Source organism: Calonectris borealis, chromosome 1, assembly GCF_964195595.1.
Source record: "Calonectris borealis chromosome 1, bCalBor7.hap1.2, whole genome shotgun sequence".
Taxonomy (NCBI): domain Eukaryota; kingdom Metazoa; phylum Chordata; class Aves; order Procellariiformes; family Procellariidae; genus Calonectris; species Calonectris borealis.
In genome coordinates, this window is record NC_134312.1 from 25254761 (window position 1) to 25280884 (window position 26124).

Genomic DNA, 26124 nt, shown 5'->3' on the forward strand with positions numbered 1-26124 from the left:
TTTTCAGGATTCTCCCAGAGTTGTGACACAGAACTGTGTATTTCACCTCTGAAATGGTTGTGTGAAGTGCGCATAGCCTCGGCTTTCCTGTAGCATGCCGAAACACTTGCAAGAGTTGTCTGAGAAATCACACATCAAACACCAGGAAATTCAGTTTCATATGGTTTTAGTTCTGGTGTAAGTGTCTTAATTTCCGCTCAGCAGCTCAGCCTCGCCAGAACCGCGACCCCAGCGGGGAGAACACGGCTGTCAGGCTGAGCGCACCACGCGGGTGATGCTGGCACGCCGCGGGGACCTGACAGTCTGTAGGGTGGGGGTTATCGGCATCCAAACACACCAACTTTTCCTAACATCCAGGAAACGGTTTTGGGTATTAGCCCGGCTTCTGCCACTATCTGCAGCATAAACTGAAAGGAAAAACGGTGTTTTCTTACGTTAATGCCACTACCAGCCGGTAAGAGTTCATCTTCACCTTGCTATGGACCACAGCGTAGGACGCGGCGGTTGTCAGGATCGCTGCTGTTCCAACGCCGCCTGAGGCCCAGGCGCAGTTACCAGCCCCCGCCCGCCCGGGCGCGCAGCAGCGGGGGCGCAGGCACAAGCTGCTGCAGGTGCTGCGTTCCCAGGCGCTGTGGTGCTCCCCTTAACCGCGGTGGGGTAAATGGAGCCGGGGAGCGCTCCCAGCCTTTCCCTGTCTCACCGCTTCCCTTTCCCCCCCTTTTTGGCCTCCCTCCTCCCCGGGGCGCGCACAGCAGCGCGGGCGGCCCGCCCCGCACGCAGGCCAGGCTCCAGGGGACCGGCCCGCGCCCCCGCCGCCCGGCCACCGCTCCCCCCAGTGCGCATGCTCGCCCTCTGCGCTGCGGGCTGCTGGGCACCGCCCCGTCCCGGTTGCTATAGCTACCGCCACACGCCGCCGGCGCGGGGAGCGGCGCCGCGGGGAGCCGCCCGCGGCGGGAGGCCCTGCGGGAGCCGTGGCGGAAAGTAACGGGTGCGGGGCCGGGCGGGGGAGCCCCAGCCGTGCGCCGAACGGCGGCCGCCGCCGCCTTCCGCCCCCGGTGCGCCCCCTGCCAAGGGCTGCTGTCGCCGGGCGGCACGCCGGGAGGGCCGGGCCGGCGGGTGGTGCCGGGGCCCGGGCGGGCGTCAGGGGTGGCGGGGCGGGGGAGCGGCCCTGCCGGGCGGGAACCGCCCGTTTGCCGGGTCCTGCCGGAGCTTCCCCCCGTTTGCCGTGGGGGTTTTTCATGGCTGTGGGATTTGGATTCTTCCGGCCCACGTCATGTCGGTGGCGGCGCGGCAGAGCTGAAAGGCGTGCTGTCTGCGGGAACGCCGCTCCGTGAAGTCCTGCTATGTATATGTATAGATAGATATAAAGAATTACGCTGACTGCCTGCTGGCAATGCTGAGGAGTATTATGTTTGTTAAACACCAGTGAGAAGGTGTTAAGTGCTTTGCGTTTGGTGCAAGAGAAGACCTATTCTAAATAGGCTGTTTGGGAATAGATACAGAAAAAGCTTTTCAGGTTACTAAGTCACCCATATGTTTGGTAGCAGAAATGTGCTAGGATGCAACTTTAAATAGATACTGGGATTATTCTTGCAGAAAGGTTAAAAACATGCAACTGATACTTTAGGAAATGGAAGATACATCGGACAGTTGCTTTGAAGTTGTTATCATGGCAAGGTCAGGTGCAGAGCAGCCCTCTGCACCCTCAGAAAGAAGAGCAGTCGGAGAGGCCGAGGACGGGGACGGGGACCCAGCAGAGAGGCCTCTGCTTTCAGAAGCTCCAGGCACTGTGCAGTCAGAGGAGGGCTGCGAGCAGCGGTCTTCTCTGGAGCAGTCAGCTCTGAAGGAACGGGAGCAGTCAAGTTTAGCACAGTGGGAATTACCCAGCGAAGGACTAGGCAATCAAGAAGTGATCGGAAGTAACGACCAAGATGTATTTAAGCCAGATGCCCCATTCAGCGCATCATCTGAGAGCATATCTCCTGTTACCAAAGAGAATTATTCTACTTTACTTGAATTAAGAAATTCAGAAAGGGAAGAACAAACGTCTCAAAACCCAGTACTATCAGAGAATACGGCAAGTGGGACAGTAACAGGTAAAGAAGTTATTAAAATGTTGGACGTTAAGGCTTTAAAGAGAGTTTTTTTTCTTCAACTTGATTATGGCCTCTTGCACCCTCCATACCCTCATTCTGTTCATGTTTGCTGGTTTTTGGTCTTGAAGTGGCTTTTTAAATTCTTGTGCTTGAAAAGGTGAGGGATGTATTCTTTACCTCAAGTTGCAGTAGCAATTTGTAGACTAATATGGCATTTTATAGAGTGATCTTCATTTCCAGAAATGTGTGTACGTATCCGTGTTTTGTACACGCATTTGAAAACCAGCAGTGCGTAATTCACATGAGTACATGGGCTACTAGCAGTTTAGACTAGACCATAGCAATCACCTCACTATTTTATGTCTCTTGGATTCCCCCGTAACTGACCTGCCACCCTTCTGTTATCCATGCCTTTCTCCTGCAGTCCCCAAACCACTCCCTCATTTCCTGCGCTTATTCCTCTCTGTTCTGGGTGCCCTGTGTCACTTCCTCTTCCCAATTCAGTGCCCTGTTTTCTTAGGCCTTCAAGGCAGGAAGGAGTGCGTCCCGTTCAGCAGGTGAGCACAGTTAGTGACCCTTCGGAGTACGGAGCTGCTGACGGCCGTCCTCCCGGCGGGGCTGCGTTCAGATGCTCTCATCCTGAGTAGCTGGCGATCGCTTCCTAGGAAGGGCACTGTACCAAAGTCAGATAGACTCTTACCTCTAAATCAAAAAGCAGTAATTTCTGGAGCTTCAAGTTAAGTAGATCTGGTTCAGAATGTAGTCTTTGAATGAACACCATGTCAAGTATTGTGTGAAAGACAACAGTGATTCAGCCATTGTATGCTTGTATGGGTCTAAATTGGAGCAGGTTTAGGTTTAGATTTTTCAATAGAAGTTCACTGTATAAATGGGTAACTTTGATTTAAAATTATGCATTTTCAAATAAAACACTGTAACTTTTTAAAAATTGTAGTATGAATGACTTTTCATGTGCTGACAGTATTATATTGGATAGCTCTTTAAAAAGTGTATGATAATACTGTTTCAGCTTTAAAGTAGACTGTCTCTCCAGCTCAAAAATCTATGATTATTCTGCGTTGCAGTGTTTCAATAAAATCATCTCAGGGTAAACTTGAGTTATTTTATTTATTTGTTTGTTTTGAGAAGCATATTAGGAATTAATTTTGGTTTTATTTTTAGGAAGCATGAGTGAGGGCGTTGAAGCTCTTAGAAGGACTAGGGCTAACTTTGATGAAACTATCCAGTCTGAGAAGTTATGTCTTGATCAGGAACATTTGCCTGGGAAAGCAGTTCAACAGGATTACCACATGCCTGATGTCATAACTGTCAGAGTACAAACAGGTAAATGCTGTTTTTAAATATGTATCAATATATATAATCGTGCTTTAATCTCAATCTGTTACAAAAAGAAACAATATTTCTATCTTGAAACTTCCATTTTAACAGGTTCTGATTCATTCCACGATGTAGTTGTAAAAATTGAAAGACCTACCTATCATAAACCATTTCTGGGTGGATATAAGAACAGGATAACAGGAGTGGAATTTCATAATGCAGGATCACAAACGATACCCAAAAAGCGACCTGACAAAGGAATTAAATTATTTTGTAGGGAAACACAGGTAATGCCTTTGTAGTGTCTTTTTAGAATGTTGTTTTTGCCAAAGAGAATAGAATGTTGACACAATTATTTCCAATAGGAATGAGGAAGTAGATCAGAAATCAGTGTGCAATTGAAAGTATTTAGTGGATGAATATCATTAGTCTTGTGAATTTTGTTATAAATAGCTAATTTTGCCACTTATTGTAATGAGGAAAAAAATCTCTGTATATTTTGTTATAATCTGACATGCATTTTTTCCCCAGACGGTTTTTGAAAAAAATAAGCCACAACAAACAAAAAATACAACATCAACACAGATGACTAAAATTGGCCTGTATGTGTCAAATATGACTGACAAACTAGTAAGTCCTGGAAAGTATCTTACAGCGGAAGAATACCATAAACGTCGACTTGAAGCAGTAAGTTCTCATCTGTTTGAAACTGTATTATGAAGTAGTATCTGAATATTTAATGAGTGTTCAGAGTGTTCAAAGAGTGAATTTAACAGTGAACTGGAAAATGTCTGTTTAATCTTCACATTTTGGAATCCTTCAGATACGGGGGAAGCATGTGTCTGCTCATTTACCATATTAGTGTTTTTAATGACATTTGAGACCTCGTGGTTTCTTAAAAATTAAGAATTGTGATTTTACTGGTTTCTGTCTTACAGTAGCAATTAAGCTTCTGTATAGAGCATTAGGGATTAAAATAGGCTTGTCCCTATGGCATTCTCATGGTCTCTTTAGAAGGACCTAATCTACAGACTAGATATGAGGAGGAAATTTTTTACAATGAGGGTGGTGAAACACTGGAACAGGTTGCCCAGAGAGGTGGTAGATGCCCCATCCCTGGAAACATTCAAGGTCAGATTGGACGGGACTCTGAGCAACCTGATCTAGTTGAAGATGTCCCTGCCCATGGCAGGGGAGTTGGACTAGATGACCTTTAAAGGTCCCTTCCAACCCAAACCATTCTATGGTTCTACATGCTTAATGTATGGCCTCAAATGGATAGAGTATTGGGTTAGGATTTAGGAGACCTGCATTCAGCTTATGAGTTTTGTGGGTTTGGGGTTTGTTTATTTGTTTTAACAGGCCTGACAGGTTACCTTTGGCAAACTGTTCTGTTTTCGATTGTGTTCATGCTCCTCCTTTGGCATTAAGGTAGAACCTGGCTGTTCAAACACATGCAATGGGCCTGTGGTGTTTTTTGGTGCGCTGAATCGCCTCATGCAGGCGATTCTGATGACAGATTCTGTATAGTCATTGAGCAGAAGATGCCATTTAGGCATTCCAAATTGCTTTTTGAAAACCACATATTCAGTGACTGCACGCCCAACTTAAGTACACCCAACGTCATGTTAGGCGGGGCACTGCTTTGTAAATGGTCTAGTTGTTAATTTGATTGCTTAAAATAGTCTGAATCTAACTAAATGGAGAAACAGTTGGTTCCCCACGTGTCCAAGTAGGATAATTGTATTGACATGGTTGGCAAGATGCTTTGAAATCTTCTGGGTAGAAGTTTTCTGTAAGAACTTATTTGGTCAGCATCAGCTGACGGCAATAAGCGTCTTGTAGAAGTGGAACCCAAATAGGTAGCCACTTTCTCAGGACTGCCAATATGTTTTACTCTGAACATTACTGCCACTTACTGAAATCTGTAATACATCTGTAGGTAATCTATGATGCACAGTAGAGAGACATCTGCTTGGTGTTGGTTCAAGTTGATGGATTCGCACAGTGCAGTGTAGTTCTATATTGAAATACTAGCTGAAGACATATTCAAGAGAAATGTTTGGTTAAGATGTCCCTAGAGACAGTATAACTGTATTAATGTGGTTTTGTGCTTGATAGTCTTCAATGTTGAACAATGCTAATTAGCTCATGGTATTCACCTGGTGCAAATGCTAACTCAGCTGGCAAAAGCTCAGCCTCGTGCGTTGTGCTCCCTTAACTTAGTATAGTATATTTCTCTAGTTTTTAGTGGCCACAGCTTTGGAAGGTGGATTTTTTTAATTTTCTTTTTTAAGTTCTGTCATAACAGCATTGGTAATTTAACTTTCTTTTTTTTTTACAAATAAAGTGCAATTGATTTTGTGTGTATGTGTGTTGATTCTTGCATTTAGAAATTTAAAAGAAATTTTGCAAATATGTGTCTAAATTCCCAATCTAGACACTATATAAATGGATAGTAAAATGAGGACCTCTGCCCACGATGCTGAAGAGAAAAGAATAAAAAAAATGCATGGCAAAAAGCATTTTTTAAGGAGAGATTTGAAAAAGAAAAATAGACTTCGTAATTGCAGTTTATACTTTAACTTGATTGTTTGAACCTAGTTTCTCGACTGTACTCACTGATTAAACTCCTGCAGTTACCTAAATAAATAACCATACTAGTGTTTAGACTAATAGTACATGACTGGTTTTGTAACATTTAAATTAGTTTGAGTACAAGACAAATGTTAGAAAATGTAGTTAAGTAGCTAGAAAAAATAACAGTCAAGAAAAAAATATTATGCTGTATTGTTTTAAATTCCTGATTCTTTGGTATTGTATCACATATAGGTAATAGTATTACAGACATATTTCCGTCGTTGGCATGCTATAAATGTAGTACAAAATCTGAGGGAAGAAAAGAGGTTAAGGCTGGCATGGGAGGCACAAGAAGAGTTACGGAGAAAAAAAGAGAAAGAAGAAAAACTGAGAAGGGAGCACGAACGAAGACTGAACCCTAAAACAAAAGAAGACTTTGAGCTACTGTACCATGCTTTAGAACGTAAGTTTTTTCTTAAAGGGATACTCTTCAATCAGCAAAAGAGTACAGTTTGTTTAAAACAAACTCTTCTGGTTTTGACATGTTTCTATAGATACTTCCTTGATTTTTTTGACTTACAGTGGAATTTCTTTCATTTTTAAAGAATTATTTGACTTTCATATATTTCTAGAAGCAGAAAAGGCCTTGACTCTGTGTAAGCACTGTTTAGCAATAACTAAAACATCCCTGTGTTATCAACGCTGTTTTCATCACAAATCCAAAACAGCACCATACAAGCTACTATGAAGAAAATTAACTCTATCCCAGCCAAAACCAGCACACCTTTTTAGGAAATAATCAGCTTGTAGAATAATGCTATTTCACAGGGTTGGGGTTTTTTGTTTGTTTTGGTTTGGTTTTTTTGTTTTGTTTTGTTTTTTTCATTCATTGCTAATGTTAAGGTCAGCTAGAGGAATAGGAACTGTTTTTTTGGATCAGAGTTACTTTAATCTTTTCACTTTACATTTTGGATGCTGAAAATAATACCATGAAGAAATTACTATTAAGATCCATCATTTTTCATTTAATATAGATATTTTTTATAATGGATTAAATTTTTGCCCAGAATTTTACAATATATGACTGAGGTTACTCCTTTTGTCCTAGTCTTCTCCCACTTTTTTCCTTTCTAATTTATTCCATGTTTCACGAAACTGTGTTGTCAAAATTTTAAAAATCCATTAGGAGTCCTAGAGGGCATCCTGAAAGACTTACTTTTCCTATTGGAGTGGATGGTGTCTAATATAGGCAAGCACCTCTACACTTTCCTGGAAGAATAAGGTGAATACTGCAGATAATTGATATAACTTACAGGAGAATAATGTTGCAAATGTAACAAAAAAACTAGAGTATGTCTTTTTGGAAAAACAAAACAAATAGAAAGCAGTGGACTTGTACCAGCCTATAATGAAACTGCAAGAGTTCTTTTCAGAATGCTTCCTTTTAAGCAAGATGCTTGCATTGTGACTTGTAACGAATTATATGTTATCTAAGGCTACAGTGCTTGCTTATGATGTAACTCTTCGGTGGTTTGGACATTACTGTCCCTATAGCAGAACTGGCCTAAGTGATTACCTGCTTCATTACAAAGCCATTACCTGACCTACCTTAAACTATCCCAGCTCTTTCTTCCATGGTAAACTGAGCATAAATTTGGTGGTGTGTGTTATTCATAGAGCTTAGGATCATGATTCAAGAATTCCCAAGTTATATGCTAATCTTTTAATACTGTCATACTTTGTGTGGCATTGAACAAATCATTTTGTCTGAATGTATAAATGACTTATAAATATTACCGTTTGTGATAAATGTAAAAATTATTACTGATCTTAAACTTCAGAATTTTGGGAATGGTATCTTCATGAGATTTGTGTTTTGTTAGAGGTTGTTTTCCCCGCCCCCCTTTTTCTTCATAGATAGTTAGCTTTTCACTTTACAAGAATCAAGCCCTTTTAAAGGTGTGTCTGACTACCTAATCACAAGCCAAGGTACTCAAATAATCATTTTTTTCCTCTCTGCTTATGGCAAGTGCTACTATTTAGTATCTGATCTCCTGCAATATTTTCTTTAAAAAAATGCTTCCTAGCTTATGTGCTATCAAATGTACGATCCACTTTTTTTTTTAAGTGTGATGAGTCTTATTTGCAATAGAAACAACAAAACTGAGTTAAAGTTGTGAATAAGTGCTGATATTCCCAATATTTTTAGATTTAAAATTTATGGTTATATAAGTATCTCTTTTGCTTAATTTGATGTCATTGGATTCACAAATAATAAATCTTTCAGCTTTGTATGTTCAGGAATTTAATATCTAGGCAACCTGAAAAAGCATGTGCCACTTCAAAACTGGAACAGAACAAACTCCAGTATTTGAAATGTCTTTTTAACATTTAGTTAAAAATAATGGTCTGGTATCAATCTTTTTGGTTTGTTTTTGTTTACCAGTGTTGACTACATGGAGACTTGCAGTCATGCTCTTTATTTTAATAGAGCTTAGTGGTTCTAGGAAGTTGTTTGTTTTTTTTTTTTTTCTACCTGCATCTGAAACTACTTTTACATTCTTATAGTGTCAACAGTCTACACAAGCTAAATCATTGTGACAGTAATAGAATGAGACTATTGTCCTTTGGAGATCTGTGAAGGTTATTGCTGCTGATCACAACAGGGGGATACTATTACAGGGTCAGCCAGTACAAGCAATTGCTGTTGGTACAAAAACATGCCTGTTGACTGTATGGTGCAAATGAGATGTATCTGTATATTCAGTGTGTCTGCATATAGAGACATTGATTATTTTTTTGAAAAGCATGAACTAATTTGTTTTATAAAAACTGGAATAAAAATTATAATGAGTAAAATCTCTGTAGAACAGATAATCTAAGAGGAATGTTTTTAACTTGATTGCATGTGTGTGGTGAATCAGGAGGTGAGTATTGATGGTAACTGACAGCTTCTTCATTTCTGTAAGTACAAAATTGCTTACTGTATTTATTAGCTCTACCTTTGAAGTTGCTGCCCCCTTCAGGCATATAAAACTTCATGTAAATTAATTCTATACAGTGCTTTTGTTTGCTGAAATGACTTCATTTAAAAATACATCTTTGGGTACTCAGAACTTGTTAGACAGCTGTCATATTAATACCAAAGCTTGGAGAGCCTTAAGGAAATGAATTGAAATATTTTAAAATGGAAAACATAAGGTATTGTAGATAAGGAAGCCACAGGCAGAAAATAAACTTTCTTCCTTTCCTTCCTCCTGCCTCTAATCTTACCTCATAGAGGATGTTATAGGCTTTTTCAGTAAGTGCGCATCACTTATTGGATTGTTTTCTTTACATTGGGTTTTGCTTTTGCATAACTGTTCTGGAACAATAACACTTTGAGATATTATTCAGGAATGTTGAAGTGTCGGATCGTATAAAATTCCCTACAAAACTCCAGATGTATTTGAAATGGAACAGACTCTTCAAAAAAGCCAAGAATTGTTACAATGTATGCAAAGGAAAACACTATTCGGTAAACACAATTTGATTTTACTAACGGATTTCTGTAAGGGCATATTGTCTGTGTATCAGCACTTACAGTCAAAAAATGGGTACTACAAAATAAACCATGATAGACACATATGTATACATCTATGTTTCTGTCATTAAGTAGTCTAACTTACAATTGTAAGTGCAGCAGGTACCTGTGGTTTGGTGATTTGACCCGAAGAGTCAGAAGGCCAGATTCTTATACAGCATGTACTGATTCACATGCTGCTGTCATTATTATCTTGTGGTTTGCATGCCACTTCCACTTGAAGGGTTCTGTTGTGGAAGAGGAAGGGGAGAGTAAAGCAATGACTGTCTAATTATTAATGCGCATCCATCTGCCTTAGATGGCAAAAGATGATACTACTCAAATATTCAGTGTAAGACCTAGGGTGCTAAACGTGACTGTCAGTCAAGTTTTATCTCAGTTTTGGAGGACTTCAAGCTTCTTTAAGATTTTACTCACTTATGCAGGGAGAAGCAGTAATATTCTCAGCACGGAGTACTAGTGGTACCACAGTAAGATCCTGTCCTTAATCTGTTGAGAAGATCTCCGTGGTATCTTTTCTTGTGACTTTGATGAGCAATTGTTTAAAAGTTCCTATTGCTCATACCTTTTGGAGCTGCTTGAGTCTCAAACAGTTATTTTAGATGCAAAACTGTGAAGAAATCTTTTCATCACACGTTTCCACAGAAGCTAAATTCTTTTTCTCACATAGAGCTCCTTTTTCTCCTAACCCATCGTGGAGTTTGGAGTACGAATTGGCAGTTTGGAATTGATGTACACACACACACTCTCACACAACATCTGTATAATTTAGATTCATTTCTGGGCCATTTTGCGTGTATTGAAAATATACGTAACAATCAATTCCCTAACATAGAAACTGGCTTTTAATGGATATTGAAAATTAATTATATTATTTCTTAAATATAAAAGTAGAAGTTTCACTGAAAACATCTTGTAAAAAATACCCAAAATATTTGTATCTGTAGTATGGAGGCAGGAGGAGACTGAACGGATTAACAGAACTCTTACTGGAGCTGAAAGAAAGGCAGCATTTTGTGGACTTCTGGAACAAGAGGCACAGCTGATTTCTTCCATTGGGAGACACAAACTAAATGCAGATGAGGGGAATCAACAAAAAGCAATACTGCACTTTCTGGATAAGGTCAGTGATGTAATTTTAGGCTGACTATAGAGAATACCAAAGTACAGGAACAGCAAAGACATCTGCAAACTACCTGCCAAAAGTAATTTTTGTAGCTTTAACCATTAATCATGTGATGCTAATGTTATAAATATCCAAATTATCTAGTTGTCCATGTCAATACAATTCAGTAAATTTCTTCTTCCAAGCTGAGAATTTCTTAGCTCTGTGACTGATTGAAGGACTAACAGTGCATCATTAAGACTACTAACTACCTGTGTTTATGGTAAGTCTCAGGTGTGTATATATAGTATAAAAAACCAGCACTGAATGGAAGAATTTTGTATTCTGTAACTATTCTGCATAAAAAACCATGATTCTGATGGCACTGTTAACAGCATTAAAGGCTCAAATTCTGACAATTCAGAATGGTTAATTTGAGGTTATAAAGCATCAGGATATTGCATACCATTCTATATTTTGTATTGTGTGCATTACAGTGATGTAGGAATTCGTGCATGAAACTATGCTCTTTCCTAATCTGTTTTTGAAACTTTAAAAATCTGCCTATTAGCTTCTCTTTCAAAAATACTCAGTTTCACTAATCAAAACTAATCATAGAACCATAGAATAGTTTGGATTGGAAGGGACCTTTGAAGGTCATCTAGTCCAAGCCCCTGCAAGGAACAGGGACATCTTCAACTAGACCAGGTGGGTCAGAGCCCCGTCCAACCTGACCTTGAATGTTTCCAGGATGGGCATCTACCACCTCTCTGGGTAAGCTGTTCCGGTGTTTCACTACTCTCATTGTAAAAAATTTCTTCTTTAATGACTAAGTGATTTTTCCTCTGGTATGTTCTGTTCATTATTTTCTATAGTGAAAAGTTTGCTATTGCATTTAAACTTAAATGCAAATGTTTAAGCAAGTATTTGTAAAATTAAACTTTAACCCTGCAGAATAGATTAATTTATTCTTTTATTCTTCTCTCAGAAATGTTACCCTTCAGGAACTAGATTTGTCATTTATTTCCCCATTGAGCACAGGCCTCTGGTCATCATATGTCTGTCTTTAAAGAAAGTATTTATTCTGTTCTCATGTACAGGACAGAAACCCAGAAGAGCTTTGACTGAATCTTATATCGTATTGAACTCAGTTATTAGTTCACTAGTTTCAGTTGCGTTAGAACTTGAGATTTTATTCTTGTGTAATCTTGGGGATGAAATTTAATGCAATTGTTCTTCTGGCCTTCATCTATAAAACAAAGATGAGAATTCATTCATACACAAAGATGATTTAGAATGGCATTAGATTCAATGGCACCTTAATGTAGAAGACAAAAAAAAGTCCTTTTAAGAGGACTTCCCAGCAATCCATCCTCTCAGAAAAAAAACAAATAGTTTATTTTCTGGCTGTTTTCATAGTATTTGACATAATTATGAAAAGAAATACTGCAACAGAAATAGCTTTTTTACTTTTTTTTTTTTAAATTTTGACTATTTAGTGCTCAAAAGTAAAAATGACAGTTTTGTCCAAAAGAGACTTTTTTCTTTTTATTCTTTTTATTACTGATGTGTGGGAACTGGACTGTAAAAAGTGATTTGATAAAATCTATTACCTTTCTTCATTATGAACAAATAACTTATCTGAAATGTTGGTGGAACTGTTACCAAGCTTACTGCTGTGATGTGATTGTATTTTCCGTTACTGCTTTCAAGAGTGCAAAAAAACCAGAAAACTAAATATTTAGGAATGATATCAAAACCTTGAATCATTTCTATGTTAAATGTTTGCTTCTATTATTTACAATTTATTCTGTTATCTTCTCAGAAAAAAAAGCCTGGAACAGTCAAAGCAAATATATTTCTCTTTTAACTGAGTCTCTATCTTTATTTTTCCTTTAATGTCCTACCCTATATAGATTACTTCCAGTATATATTCTCACAAGTTGTACAGTTTTCTTACATCTAGGAATTAGAAGCACAATGTTCTTCAGTACCAGAATTCTTAGTGACAATTGATGTTTCGAGATTCAGGAGACACATGAGAAACAAGAGATGCTCTCTCTTTCCAAACAGTGGACATGTTTCTGAAGCACTTACTACTAATTTATTTATTCATATTTTAAATTTATAAATTATGTTTTTCATTAAAGAGACTGGTTTCTTTTTAATTTGAAAATCTAGTGAGCTTCTGAGCTACTGCAACTTTTTTTTTTCATGTTTTTTTTATCATGTCAGCTATAGGGTTTTGAGTGTTCTGAACTGTTGATATAGATAGCAGCCTAACTCAGAGGTAAAGAAAGTAACAATTTCTGCAGTTCTTAAAAAATAAAATAAATAAAAAATAAGTTTGGAAATCTCAAAGTTAAATGGATGGTTTGTTATGACTGTAGTAGTGCAATTTAAACACTTTAAACTGTAGTATGAAATTTATTGTTGGAGTGCTAGATTATAGATTATTCAGTTATTTCTTGAACTTTGAGCTGATAATTTAATCTGGACACTTGCCAGTTAAAGTTGAAATAACACCTTTCACATCTGAAGATTGCAAGCATTTCACTTTGCTGCAATAGCCAATGTGATACAAAACTTGCTTCTCCATGGAAACCTTCATTCCCTTCTTTGCTACTTTAAGCATGTACCTCCTCACGCATGTGGCTTTTACAACGGTTGCTACTGGTTGTGTGTGCACTGCATTCTAGGGGGTTCTTTTTTACACTGAGCTCATTCTTCTTCAGCATTTGTATTTTGAAGAGGAAGTACTTGATTAAGCTTTTATACAGCAATCATATTTTCTTAAAGGAATTTGTGTAATTATTAACTATCGCTCAGTTCATACCTTTCACGCTTTGTGCTATTTTTGTATTTTTTTACTTTTCTTACCTTTTTCTCTCTGTATCTGTGGTGGTGTCTCTCTCTCCTCAGGTGCTTTTTTCTGCTTTCATGCATTGGCAGCAGAGTGCAGTTATAGTAGTCTTGCTGTCTGAAGTAATACAGATAACAGGATTATTGTAAATTCTGCAGCACTGCTAGCAGACTAAGAGGCAAGAAAAAGCTGGCAAAAAATCTCCAAGTTTTAGTTTTCTCGCATTAATCTTGAATACATGAAAATAGTCCTGAAATCAGAGAGCTTGTGATTCTTTCTGACATACTGGAAATCTTCATATTGATGAGACCTCTGTATTTTTTTTTTCAGTAAAAAGCTGCATAATTTCTTTCTTTTTACATTACTGTCTTTTATGTAATACCCAGTTATGATGAGGTAGTAAGTGATTTCACTGAAGAGGATCAAATGTAGGTACTGAATTAACTACTCTGTGGAAAATGGTGATTTTTTGCCAGTCTACCATACAAAGGAGTTACAGCATGATATAGCTTCTAAGTTGGTGGGGGTTCTTTTGTTGTTTGCTTGGCTTTTTTGTTTTTTTTTTAGAATTTCTAGGACTGTACAAAGATAATGAAACAAAGTAATGAAGTTACAGTAGAATGCTCCCTTTTTACGACAGAGAGAAAACCGCCTCTTTCTAGTTTTGCAGAAGTTCCAAGATTTCACTAAGGAATTAAGAGTTTTATTTTTTACTGATGTCTGGTTTTGCTATTGCATTTCTTAATCAGTTTTGGCTCTGAATTGTGACCTCTGATTAAGAATACCTCCTTTAATTAGAGTTCCACCCCCACTGATAATGTAATTATTCAGTGTTAAATCCTTTTTTCAATTATTTTGTCTTTCTTTTGCTTACCTAACTTTATAATTTATTTATTTAAAAGTGAGGAAAGCTCTGTTTTTGATTGTGGTGGTGACTAATCATATCTGTTCTAACTATCTAATATTCTTGGTATTTTTATGACTTAGCGCCATAGCAAGCCTGTATATTTGGTTTGATTTGTAATGATTACGTCAATGCTGGGGTCATAGCCAGAAAACTACTAGGCATGTGAATGCTGCATGAAGTGTTGCTGTAGTTAACTCTCACTGAGACTGCAAAGTGAAGTTCACAAGTGATTGTGAACACTCAAGTTTCAAATACAGTGGAAGAGAATAATTCATGCACAGAATGAGGTTCCAAATAGCTGTCGCAATTAAGGAAAGGGAGTGGAGTTAGGTAATGATGGGGAGAGGGTTTTGAATACTATCTTTCATTGAATTTAGATACCTACCTCCCTATGTAACAGTGTGGTTTGCAACCAAAGCCAGTCCTCTTGAAAGAGGAGAATGGTTGGACTTTTCAAATTGAATGGGGCAGCTGACACCGTGTAACTTCTCACTGTCTATAGAAATTAAAGATATGCAAAGAGACAATTGAAGTAGTAGGCATCTGGTATGTGGTTAAGTTAGCAAACAAGAAGATAGGTGAAGTATCTGATAAGCTGTAAACTCATACTCTGCCTTAGTCAGGTTTAACAAAGTCTGTGCCTTCTATCCATCTGTGTAGCTAGCATCAATAGAACAGTTCCCTGGAGATATTTCGTACTGCGGTAGACTCTGAGGCCTTAAATTTGCAATCTTTACACAGTCAACAGTCCCATTGATTTTTACTGGTGTTTTAGAGGGATTTATGACTGCAAGATGAAATACAGAGCAAATGTATTCTAACACTACTGTTAGTAAATTCATTTTAAAGAAGTAGAGCATATCCCTGTAGGAGAATATTATTACTTTTAATATAGTCTAAGTCAAAATTTTCATGACCTGCAACTTTAAACAAAGTGTGCGATTGAACACTTGCTCTGGTGGAAAAGGTACTGTATAAATATCGACAATAGAATTTGCCTTTGTATTAGTCAAGCATTAATGTTAACTCCCTATTTGCTTTGGTGAAACTTGATGTAACATAATACACTTGTTCAGCTGGTGATCAGGTTATAATAGCTCAGTTATACAAATTGTTTCTGAAGTGTGCACAACCTAAGAGATGGAAAGCATATGATGGAAAAATCACTGAAATGGATACACAGGACACACTCCGTGCCAGAGAACTATTTGAAATTTACCGCAGCATTAGCATGAATGACATCCCAAAAGATGAGAGAATAGATGTGCTGTTAACACTCAGACGTACAGTGAAGGTATGTTTTATTTTTCTATTTATGTTTAGCTTGAATCTGTACTTCCCAAAGATACAGTGACTTAATTATGTTGACACCTAAGCAATGCTTCTTTGGGCAAACAGGTGCCAGGATGATCAGCTGGCAGCAAGAGAAAGCCTAGCGTACCACCCGGCATGACAGTGTAATTTACATTCCAGATATACTCTAAATTCATATTTCACTTTGTGATATGCCCATTTTTTTCAAGTTGTGTTAGAATTTTAACCCTATGGTTTTAGACTTTTTTTGTATATTAATACATAATACAATTTTAGTACAAAGTTTAGCTTAATATTTATAACAACTTGACGAAAACCATGGCAGAGATGTAAGTGGCTATTACTATTTTTTTTTTTCTCAGTTCTTTGAAATGTCTGTTAGGAACCTTATCTCTCTGTTGGTTTGGGTTACTGGTTTTATGGCTGGCAAATACTGATTTTTTTTTTTTTTTCTTTGCCCCTCACTCCCCACTCCCACTGCTGCTGCCAGTGTTCCCCATGAATTAGAAGCTGGTTGCATTTCTTTTAGTCTTTCATATTTGGTTATTTATTTATTTATTCATGTACAAAAAGAATAATATGAGTTTCAAGGTACTTTCAGGATGATACTGTTGATGTCAAACTGGAATAGAATGCTGCTTCGTCCTCTTAATAAAACAAATTAACACGTTGTTGTTTGCTTTGGTAGTACCAGAATTTGATCTAAAGCCAATATAGCATTGGGAGCATTGCTGGTTTATGAACTCCTGCCCATCTTAATACAAGTCAATATTGCTGTAGTGAACAAATACTAGAATTTCTGTGAATTAGCACTCTATTTTAGGTGAGAAAACATTGAACTCATTCACCTCTTACCTCTCTCTGGAGAATCTCCTGCTAAGCATTTGAAATATGGAAATGGCTAATTTCCAAGCATACTCATAAAGTCCCCCATGCCTTTTGTGTGGTGGGTTTTTTTGTTTGGTGTTGGGTTTTTTTTTGTGTGTGGTGTTTTGTTGTTTCTTTTCACCATATCTGTGTATATACATTACACTTCCTATCACATAGCCAGAGGAAGCTTCTTAGGGAGATATTTCTTGGGGCTTTTGGGGACTGAAAACTTTGCGTGTGTTCTGTGCCTCTGCTTAGCATTTTTTAATGCCGCCAGGTTTACAGTTCCTCACAGCTTTGGTATATATACAGGCCTCTTAAAGCAGGAACTGTAAGCATTCTCATTTTTTTAATTCTTTACATTAGTTTTCTTGGAGGTTGTTTTCCTAAGACACTAGGACTGTTTTCCTAGGGGGTTCTTATATGAACATGCTCTTATGTGAACATGCAGAGGTATGAATGATGATTGGTAAAGAATCTATAGTTTGCTTTCATATCTGCATTAAAATTATTTTGTTTGTTTGCTTCCTTATTGCTGTGGAGTTTGTTTTCCTTTTTCTTTGTGTTTTCTTTCAGGAACATGAATGTAACTTAACATGGGAAATAGTGGAATTAATTGACAGGGAAGTTGATCTTATGTCAAGAGAGGTGAAAGAATGCAACTTGGAAGGACTGAGGAAAAGAATTTGTACATTATTTCTTCGGTATATTAAAACTCCAAAGTTTAACCCTGAAGTTGCTAGGATACTTAAGGTATTATTCCTATTTTGCAGTCTGACGTAGCAGCCATTGAACTAAGGATGGTGGAGAAGGGGAATGGGAAACAATGAAAGCTTTTTTTATTTTAGATTTTGTGGTAGAATTGCTGGAGGAGTTCCTCAAGAAGTAAAATGTAGCAAGTACACAGGCTTCACACAAATAAGCTTATGTAGTAATATATGAAGCACGGGGCATAGACATGGGTATAAGAAGCTGACAAATGGCTGGTAGCACTGAGAAAGCCCAGGAACACTATGTATGAAATAAAAAAATCTGAGAATTGTAAATGGTAGATCTCATGGGATGGCAACAGTAAATTGTAATAGCAAATGGGGAACCAATAGAGAGAGCAATTATCTCTTCTCCACTGGACAAGAGGCAGCATCCTATGTGTCCAGAAAGGAAGAACATTGTCAAGGTGATGTCTAATGAGCTTGCACCTAAGCAAGAGCTGTTACAAGCTTCTGTTGTACAACCGGTTGCTACTTCATGAGAAGCAGATACAGCTATGAAATGGAGATAGTGGTAGACACCTCTCAAGTTGTGTGATCGTTTTTCTTTTCTGACTACAGATTATAATTAAAAACATGATTCACTATCAATTCTGCATCTGTCAGAAGAGGATTCCTCTTACAGTGGTTGGTGGTATCTCTGGAGTAGAGAATCTGTCAGTAAATGTTAGTGGGATTTAGAACCAACCAGCAGTTATTTTACACTAGGTTTATGAGCAGAGTTACCTAGATGGGTCATAGCAGAGACTGGAGATGGGAGATCTTTGGCTTATGTAGCTTTTGGTTAACTGTACCTTGAGTTGAATGCTGAATTGCAGCTATATTTGTATCTGAATCTGGTAACCTTCTGTAAAAACCATAAAAAAGGTGACAATTCATCAACAGACATCAAGGCGACCAAATCCTCAGGGTACTTTCAAAAAAAGGCAGATGAACATAACAGGTAGCTGGGCTATCAGACTACTCAAACTACCCAATTACAGGCTTGGGCCATCTGCACAGACTACATGAAGTTCTTTCCAGAACCCATGAAGCAATATGAGGATGAGGAGGTCATTAACAAGTTTAGTTTATTATCTTCACCTATATTGTTTTTGGACATGTGGCTCTGATGATTTTATATTCTTATGCCAAAATATTAATATGCCCATAATCTCAGGGTTTTATCTTTGACATAAAGGGCAGATTCTATATGAAAAATTAAATGCAGAAGAATTAGTTTCTCTTTTCTCTGTGTTGTCATCTTTCTGGAGTGGCTGACAATCTGCATGCATAAAAGCACCAGCAAGACCACTGGAGCATAATGTCTAGGATCTTCATATAGCTTAAAAATTAATTGACTGATTTGTATAACTGTTTTTAAGAAGCACGGTAAGAAAATAGAAGAGCTTTTGGTCTTCTATTTAAAAAAATAAAAACACCACCCTATTGGGTATTTTAAAATAACTATTACTGGCTTTTACATATTAGAATACTTGCATGCATATATATAAAATATATTCCACTAGAGTTAGGGTGACACACAAGTAATACAAAGATACTTTGTGGTAAACTAACTTTTTTCTTTTTAATATTTTAGGTTCCACCAGATCCCCTAAAACTTTATAAAAATGTTAACTTTTGTCATAGTTGTGAAAATTACTTACCATCTACTGAGTTTCCTGTTTCTGCTAATTCCCACACCATTGGCAGATGTCGCTTGTGTTGCAAGCTTGATAATGAGGCATCGCGACGAGAAGCATTTTTGAAGTACAAACTTATACTAGAAAATCTCAGAAAGTCTGAAGCTGATTATCAGGATGATGCTAAAATTGTTTTCTTAGTCCAGGTACCGTCTGAAAGAGCATTGCTAATAATGGAAACCAGTGGCTTTGACTATAATTTTTCCTTTATTTTACGTATATTGTTGACAGGTGGAGAAATAGGCTAAAAGCTACAAAAACTTCTTCCTGTGATATGGGATGTTCCATACCATAAAGAAGCAGCACTTAAGCTCTTGAAGTATAGCTGTACTTTCAAAAGTGGTTACAAGCTATACATTAAAAGAAGGTAGAAGTCTAGCTGACAGGTCAAAGAATCAGATGATCCAAATTCTTCTTCTGATTCTGCTATGGCTATCCTGTTGCTTACAGATATTGGCATCATCTGTAAAGCAACAATAATATTTTTGTGACTATAATGTTGTTCAAGACATAATGCTAGTAAAACATTTAAAGCCTCATTATTTGGACTGTTTGAGTAATACAACTAAATTGTTTTGTGTTCTCAGAAGGAAAAAAATAAAGAAGCTGAGGTTTTGACATTCCTATTCTATGTCAGTAGAACATCTGTATAGTTGAAAGTTTTACTCTTTTGCATTTACTAGGAGAGGGATTCACTAAATATTTTAATTTTCTAATTTTTTACCATCATCTGTAATCATCTGTAATCTTTTGCAATATTACTAAGTAGTTAATGTTTCTTCATAATCATTACTGGAACAACTCAGTTCAAAGAACTTCTTGCCTCTGTCTTCAGCAAATTCTCTCTTTTAGTTGTTATTACTTATTTTGTCAACAAAGGAATTTGACATCCAGTATCCATTGGGAAAGTTTCAAATCTGAGGTAATTGCAAAGTGTTAATTACTGAAAATATTGTAGAGCCGAGATTTATTTGAACTTTCTGAGATTTAGTAATAAAAATCTCTACGGCATCAGCATTCATAGAACAGTTTTTGAACTGTATTTTCAGTATGTCTGAAACAACAACCAAGCAAACAAAAGCCAGTCATCAATATCCCACTGCTACCAAAACAAGCCATGCTGTGGTTTAGCACTTTGCCAATGGCAGCTGCCGAAAGGAAGATTGGGATTCTTTAATTATCATGCCTGTGTTAAGAAATATTATCAAAGAACCTGGATTTTGGAGATGTTGTTCACCCATATTGGTTTTCACAGAGAAGTTTTTTGTCTGTGTCTAACTTAGTTTATCTTAATATGTAAACATCCTCCAAAATCTTTTGGACCTCTCTCACATCACATCACTCGTGATGGCTGGTGGCCATTGATGCACTGAAACATGATTGCTTCTTAACTGCTGACACTGAAAGCCCTCATTTGCAGTTCTGTTTGTGGTTGTACCACTGCAACATCATACTATGTCATCTTCATCCAAATTAACTTCAAGTTCTTCTCTTTAGAGTTGTAAATATCTAAACAACAGAGGTTTGTATCTTAAAACGCTAATTGCCTTGGCTTTTTCCTAACATTTCCTTACATTATTAATTTTTTTTCTGCGCTACTTGCTTTTTTTTCCTTCCCTTCCCAACAACCATCTGTCCCCTGCTCCACCTGTATCCAGAAAACAGCTCTAAGGCATCTAGAAATTACTTGGGCACAACTAGAAGTCTTTTGCAGCAGCAATGACAGCTTCATTCATTGCCCAGTGCCATACCATTACTGGCTCTGATTATATTGTTTGTGAATAGATGCAAGACTTTTGTGAGAAGATAAAAGATTTTTCTTCAGATCTCTTGCATACTGTTTCTAACTGTGTTTGGGTTGACACCTCTATGAGTGCTGCTAAGGTTTAAAAGGCAAAAAGCAGTTGGTGAGAGTTACGGTAGCTCCACTAAATTCTGCTTACTGCAGCTAAAGACCTTTTTGGTATCAAAATGAACTAATTCAGCAAATGTGTCAAGTCCTGAGGCTGCCTTTTATTCTTTCAGAGGGCTTCACTATGCCACGCTCCTTAGAATCAATGGTACATACTATGGCTTTGATTTTTCTTGATGAGCAACATCCTAATGGGAATGTAGTGTTCATTTGAAGTTACAAATACACTAGACTCCTTTATCGGTTTGCTGCCTACCCTCTTTTTCCAGTCTCAGCTGCTGAGCCTTCAATCATACTTGCTCCCAACCTGTCAGATAACAGTGCTGAAGGGCATTTCTGTTTCTTGTGAGCGCAGAACAAGTTATTAGGGGGATGGGAGGGAAGCATCATTTGAAATTAATTAACTGTAAAATTTCACAGCAAAATGCATGCCTACCTTTAGCAAGTGCAGAAGAGGTCTTCTAAATGAAACTCTTCCCCATAACCTGAGAAGTTTTAATACAGAACAAGCTTTTGCCTATTTTTCAGGCAGAAAAAAAATTATAATCCATGAAAAAGGAAGAGTCAAATTATGGATGGACCCTTATATGCCTCAGTATAGATTTTTGCAAGATCTGGTAACTTTTGAGATGTGTAAATTAGCACGCAAATTGTAGTACTTGCTAATATGTCTGCTTGCAAATTTCTGGCTTCTAAGAAGAAGATACAGAAGTTATTTGAAATTTTGTGACAAAGAGGAAATACTGAAAACAGAAGCCAGTTGGTGAAACCTAAAATCTGGTCCTACAGGGCCTCCTTTACAAGACCAGATGTAGGAGCAGTCCTATGTTCCTGGAATCAGTAGGCATAGATTTATTACCAGTGGAGGTTCTAAGCCCACTTTTTATCTTACATTTTCCCTGGCAAGAATTTACATGGGCTTCTGGATTTTGGAAGCAAGACAGATGAGAATACTTGCAGCTACATTTCACTAAAGCGTTCTGGTATAGTTCCATTCATTCTTTGTCAGGAATTTAATAAGTAACATGTAAGCACCATTATTTAGTTAATTAAGTCAAGATTTCTTTTTAGAGGAATGAGTCTTTTTCAAATAGCTAGCTTGGAGGAAAACCTATTTAAAAGTCTGTTGTTTACAGACTCCTGTAGATAAAAATCTTCTAATAATTTTCCATGACTAATACAGAGAAGAATTAATGGAGGGTGACATAAAAACTTGCCAAAGTTCAGTGGTAACTGCCATCCCAATTTTTTTTTTTTTTTCTTCATTGAAGAGGTTGTTTTTATCAAGATTTAGTAGTGATTTCAGATGGCTAGTAATAGATTAAACAAATTAAGATTGACATAAATTAACCTTAGACATAGGTTAAAAGTACATTTAAAGGCTTTTCTGTACTAGAGAACCTTTACAAGACCTTCTGTTATTTTTTGTTAATATTGTAGCATAGCTACCTGATCTTATAATCTCATTTGGTAAAATGAATGACAGTATCATGAGCACTATAAACTCTTCATATGTCAACAGCAGAGTGAGGGGAAGAAAGCAAAGCAGGCAGTGATTTGGGGTCTGTCACAGATGGGAGTTTTTCTTGTCCTAATTTCCCACATTTTCCAGGCCAGATTATTCTGATTATATGTAAACTTTAAGTAATTTAGTAGTGTACTAACTCATTTATTGAATAACATTAATTCTGAACTGAAGAATGAAATGGTGAAGTCATCTCAGAAATGACAGAGATGGATTATTGTTATTAATCAAAAAGATCTGAACAGGCGTAAGCATGCTGTATGAGAAAAAACATGAGATCTAAGAAGCTTTATAAGAGCAGTTAGGCAATCAGGATGTCAACGGAAGATATGAATTGCCATTGGCAGAGACAATCAAAGTAAGAATGTAGATACAAGAAAAATGCAGTTAATAATTGCCACACCATGCTAAAGGAAGATGTGTATGTCTAGACATTCTTTAACCAAGTGATTATATGACATATGCATAGAAAAAATTTTTACTCAAAGCTTTATTTGGATTCTTATACGGTTACAATGCTTTTGTTGTAGAATGAAACATGCTTACTTCTTCTTAATCCTGTTTTCCGTTTCAGCATCAAGATCTACAGTACATGATTGAGAACATATGGGGCTGTCAGTCAGCTCTCAGTGCCTGCAGTGACCTCTATGATTTGTTTATGGTCAGATGGGATAAGCAGCGTGAGTGGTCTCCGTGGAACACTATTCTCCTCACTAAAGATGAGGCAGATGCACATCTTAGGCTGTCTAACCTTCAGGAGGTAAAATTTGATGGGCTTAATTTTTTACAATATTTATATTATGTTTTAATAGAATCCTGTGACTAATGATATTTGGCCAAATTTAGTCCTCACACTCATCCATGTTTAAATTGGCCCATTGTGACTATTTAAATGATTGCATCTATACTATTAAATAAAACAAGCACTAGTCCTGAGGGCAGCTGACATAATGCAGCTCACATCCATGTACTGAACTGTCTTGCCCTGATTCTCTCTCCCGAAATGCAAGAAGCTAAGTGGCCTCATCCATGCTACCTACTGAGAACAGTGCCACGCCTATGTTCTTCCCTCAGCTGAGATCAGACAAGAGCTGGCCTGGATGAAAAAAATACTAAAGACTTACCATAAAGACTGTGACAATTGTGTGCCTGTGCTCTTGCACATGCTCTGGCCTCAGTAGCTTCTGGCCTTATAAATTTCTCATCAAATAACAGAATGGCTCTTTGTCTAGAACTTAACTATTTATCATAATAAAATTTGTCTCAATTTACTTTCTTACATAGATGTCATTTAAGTACCCCTGACAATGTAATCTTATAGTTTGTAATTAAGCAATAAAACCATAATTGCTGTTCTGAACTGAAAAAACTTAAGAATTTGTTAAAGTCATCATTGAAACTGTGTATTTTTACACCACTCCCCCCAAATTCCATATCTAAACATAGTAGGCTGGTAAATATCTCACTCCACTGGACATCATATGGTAGAGTATTTAGTTTTCTAAGGCACGAGAGAATCCTGTGAGTTGTGTTTGTCCTGCAATTAGTAATGGATTATTAAGTCTTTCACCTCTAGGTTATTGATTTCTGTAAGTAGTGATCTGAGGTCATTGTTGTACAGTGTTCTTTTATTCAGGGTGTTCTTAATTCAATTTCTAACACAATATGTGTGCATCACAAATGCAACTTCAGCTGTTACTCATTGCCCTTCTTGTTAGAAGTCTTGAGAGTATGTAATAACTAAACTGACAGAGCAAATGCATTGCTCTCTTAATGAAAGGTTTGCTTTGGGGACGAAATATATTAGTCAGGGAATTTTAAAGGTAAAGGAAATTCTGCCATCTATGATACTTTTTGTATGTGTGCCCAACTTGCATCTTCAAGCAGACACTTACATGTTTATGTGAGCATTAGCTTTAAAAGGTAAAATCAATTTCAAGCTGGAAATTTCTTTATTGACTCCTCTGTCTCACTTTCAGTCAACAAAGCTGTTCAGGCAGCCTGAATCTAGCAATGCTTCTCTGCATCCATAAGTTCATGTTACTGGCATTATGGCAGGCAAAGATTCTGATTATGCACTTATCTGGTTTAACTTAAGTCTGGATGTCATAGTCAAAGAGATGCCATTAACTTGAGTCTAGAGCTCAGTGGAGGTGGGAGTTAGGCCAGAAGAGCAACAGGCAAGCCTACCTAAAAATCGTAAGGTATTGTCACTTAGCTCTTGCTACAAAAATAGAGGCGGGCCAGCTATAGTGAGGAGTCACCTTTCTTCACTGGTAATGGCCAAAGCTTTATTAAAAAAAAAAAAAAGAGTGTGAAATAAGGAAAATGAGGCAAAGTTGAATTCAACTTAGAATTCATTCTAAGTTGAATCATTGTTTCTCATTCACTGAAACAAAAAAAGGCCTCTCCAGCACTTTCTTTAATAGCAATTATTCATAACGATGACCATAGCAATAGTAAAGGGTTTTTTCAACTAAATATTCTGGTTATTTATTACATTTATTACATTTATTACTGAACTACTACTAATCACTGGAAATTTAGGAAAATGTCACCACTGAACGCAAAGGCTGACTGAAATGCTGCAAAATGCTTGCTGCCATGATTATTTGTAAGTAATCACTCTGATTCCTATCAAGGGAATTTCCTATAGTGATCACCTTGCAAATGTTGATAGTTAAGCATTGCCTTTTTTAATTTTCAACGGTAAGTACAAATGTTCTTACCTGAAAAGAAATAAATAAGTTTAATCTCAAACGGATAAGAAAATGCCAGAAGTTTTTCTGTTTTTAAAAGGTGACTAATATTTCACAAGGAGTGGTTAGTAATTTTCACTATTGGGCCATAGGGTAGCAGTATAAAACTACAAAATATTTCATTATGTATCATATATGAATAAATTATCTGGCTTAGTTTATTAAAGGGTCACTATTTATACGGTCTAAAATATGAAGCAACATGTAGCTTGCTAGATATTGCAATTGTATTTAACGGGATTTGGATTTTTTTTCCTTTCAGGCTTATGAAGCGGCATTTATTCACAGAATAAAACACAAGCATATCCGGGCAAAAAACTACTTTGCTCAAATTCCAGCGATGGCATCATTTTTGCATAAGAGTGACAATCAGGCTAATGCAAATGAATTTTTAATAGCTATGCCTATTCCTACTGGTACAAAAAGATAAGTCTTAGGCGAAGTTAACTGAAGTTAAGAAGTTAACTGAATTATTGATTAATACAATTTCCTTGGTTTTAAAGAAATGTACTTTTTCATGAATACCTTAATTGTATTACACATATCAAAATAAACTTTTGAGGATAAAATAATTTCATCTTGACCAGTCAATGTAACTGCATTTCATGTTTTGTAACCTCATTATTTAAACAGAAAAATGTTGTTGATGAGCTGTGTAAATTATAAATGTTTAGAGCAATGACTGTCTTTCTGTGGTGGGTTGACCCTGACTGGACGCCAGGTGCCCTCTAAGCTGCTCTATCCCTCCCCTCCTCAGCTGGACAGGGGAGAGAAAATGCAACGAAAGGCTCGTGGGTCAAGATAAGGACAGGGAGATCAT

At 37.3% G+C, this 26124-nt stretch overlaps 1 protein-coding gene across 1 annotated transcript; it reads left to right on the forward strand.

Moving 5' to 3' along the window:
• Window positions 1-169: 169 nt before the first annotated feature.
• IQUB (IQ motif and ubiquitin domain containing) lies at window positions 170-25904 on the forward strand. The gene is made up of 12 exons (XM_075146802.1): window positions 170-177; window positions 1628-2096; window positions 3279-3440; window positions 3546-3721; window positions 3966-4121; window positions 6267-6477; window positions 10545-10720; window positions 15596-15766; window positions 17233-17409; window positions 19006-19254; window positions 23120-23305; window positions 25567-25904. Exons 2-12 carry the CDS (start codon window positions 1631-1633, stop codon window positions 25732-25734), a joined length of 2298 nt encoding a protein of 765 aa, XP_075002903.1. The 5' UTR covers window positions 170-177; window positions 1628-1630; the 3' UTR covers window positions 25735-25904.
• Window positions 25905-26124: the final 220 nt, after the last annotated feature.

What these genes read in the sequence shown, in the direction of transcription:
- IQUB (XM_075146802.1), top strand. Translation starts at nt 1,631, where the DNA reads ATGGAAGATACATCGGACAGTTGCTTTGAAGTTGTTATCATGGCAAGG. An exon ending in TACTGCACTTTCTGGATAAG is followed by an intron (nt 10,721 to 15,595) that starts GTCAGTGATGTA and finishes TTGTTTCTGAAG; the next exon opens with TGTGCACAACCTAAGAGATG. An exon ending in AAATTGTTTTCTTAGTCCAG is followed by an intron (nt 19,255 to 23,119) that starts GTACCGTCTGAA and finishes TTTCCGTTTCAG; the next exon opens with CATCAAGATCTACAGTACAT.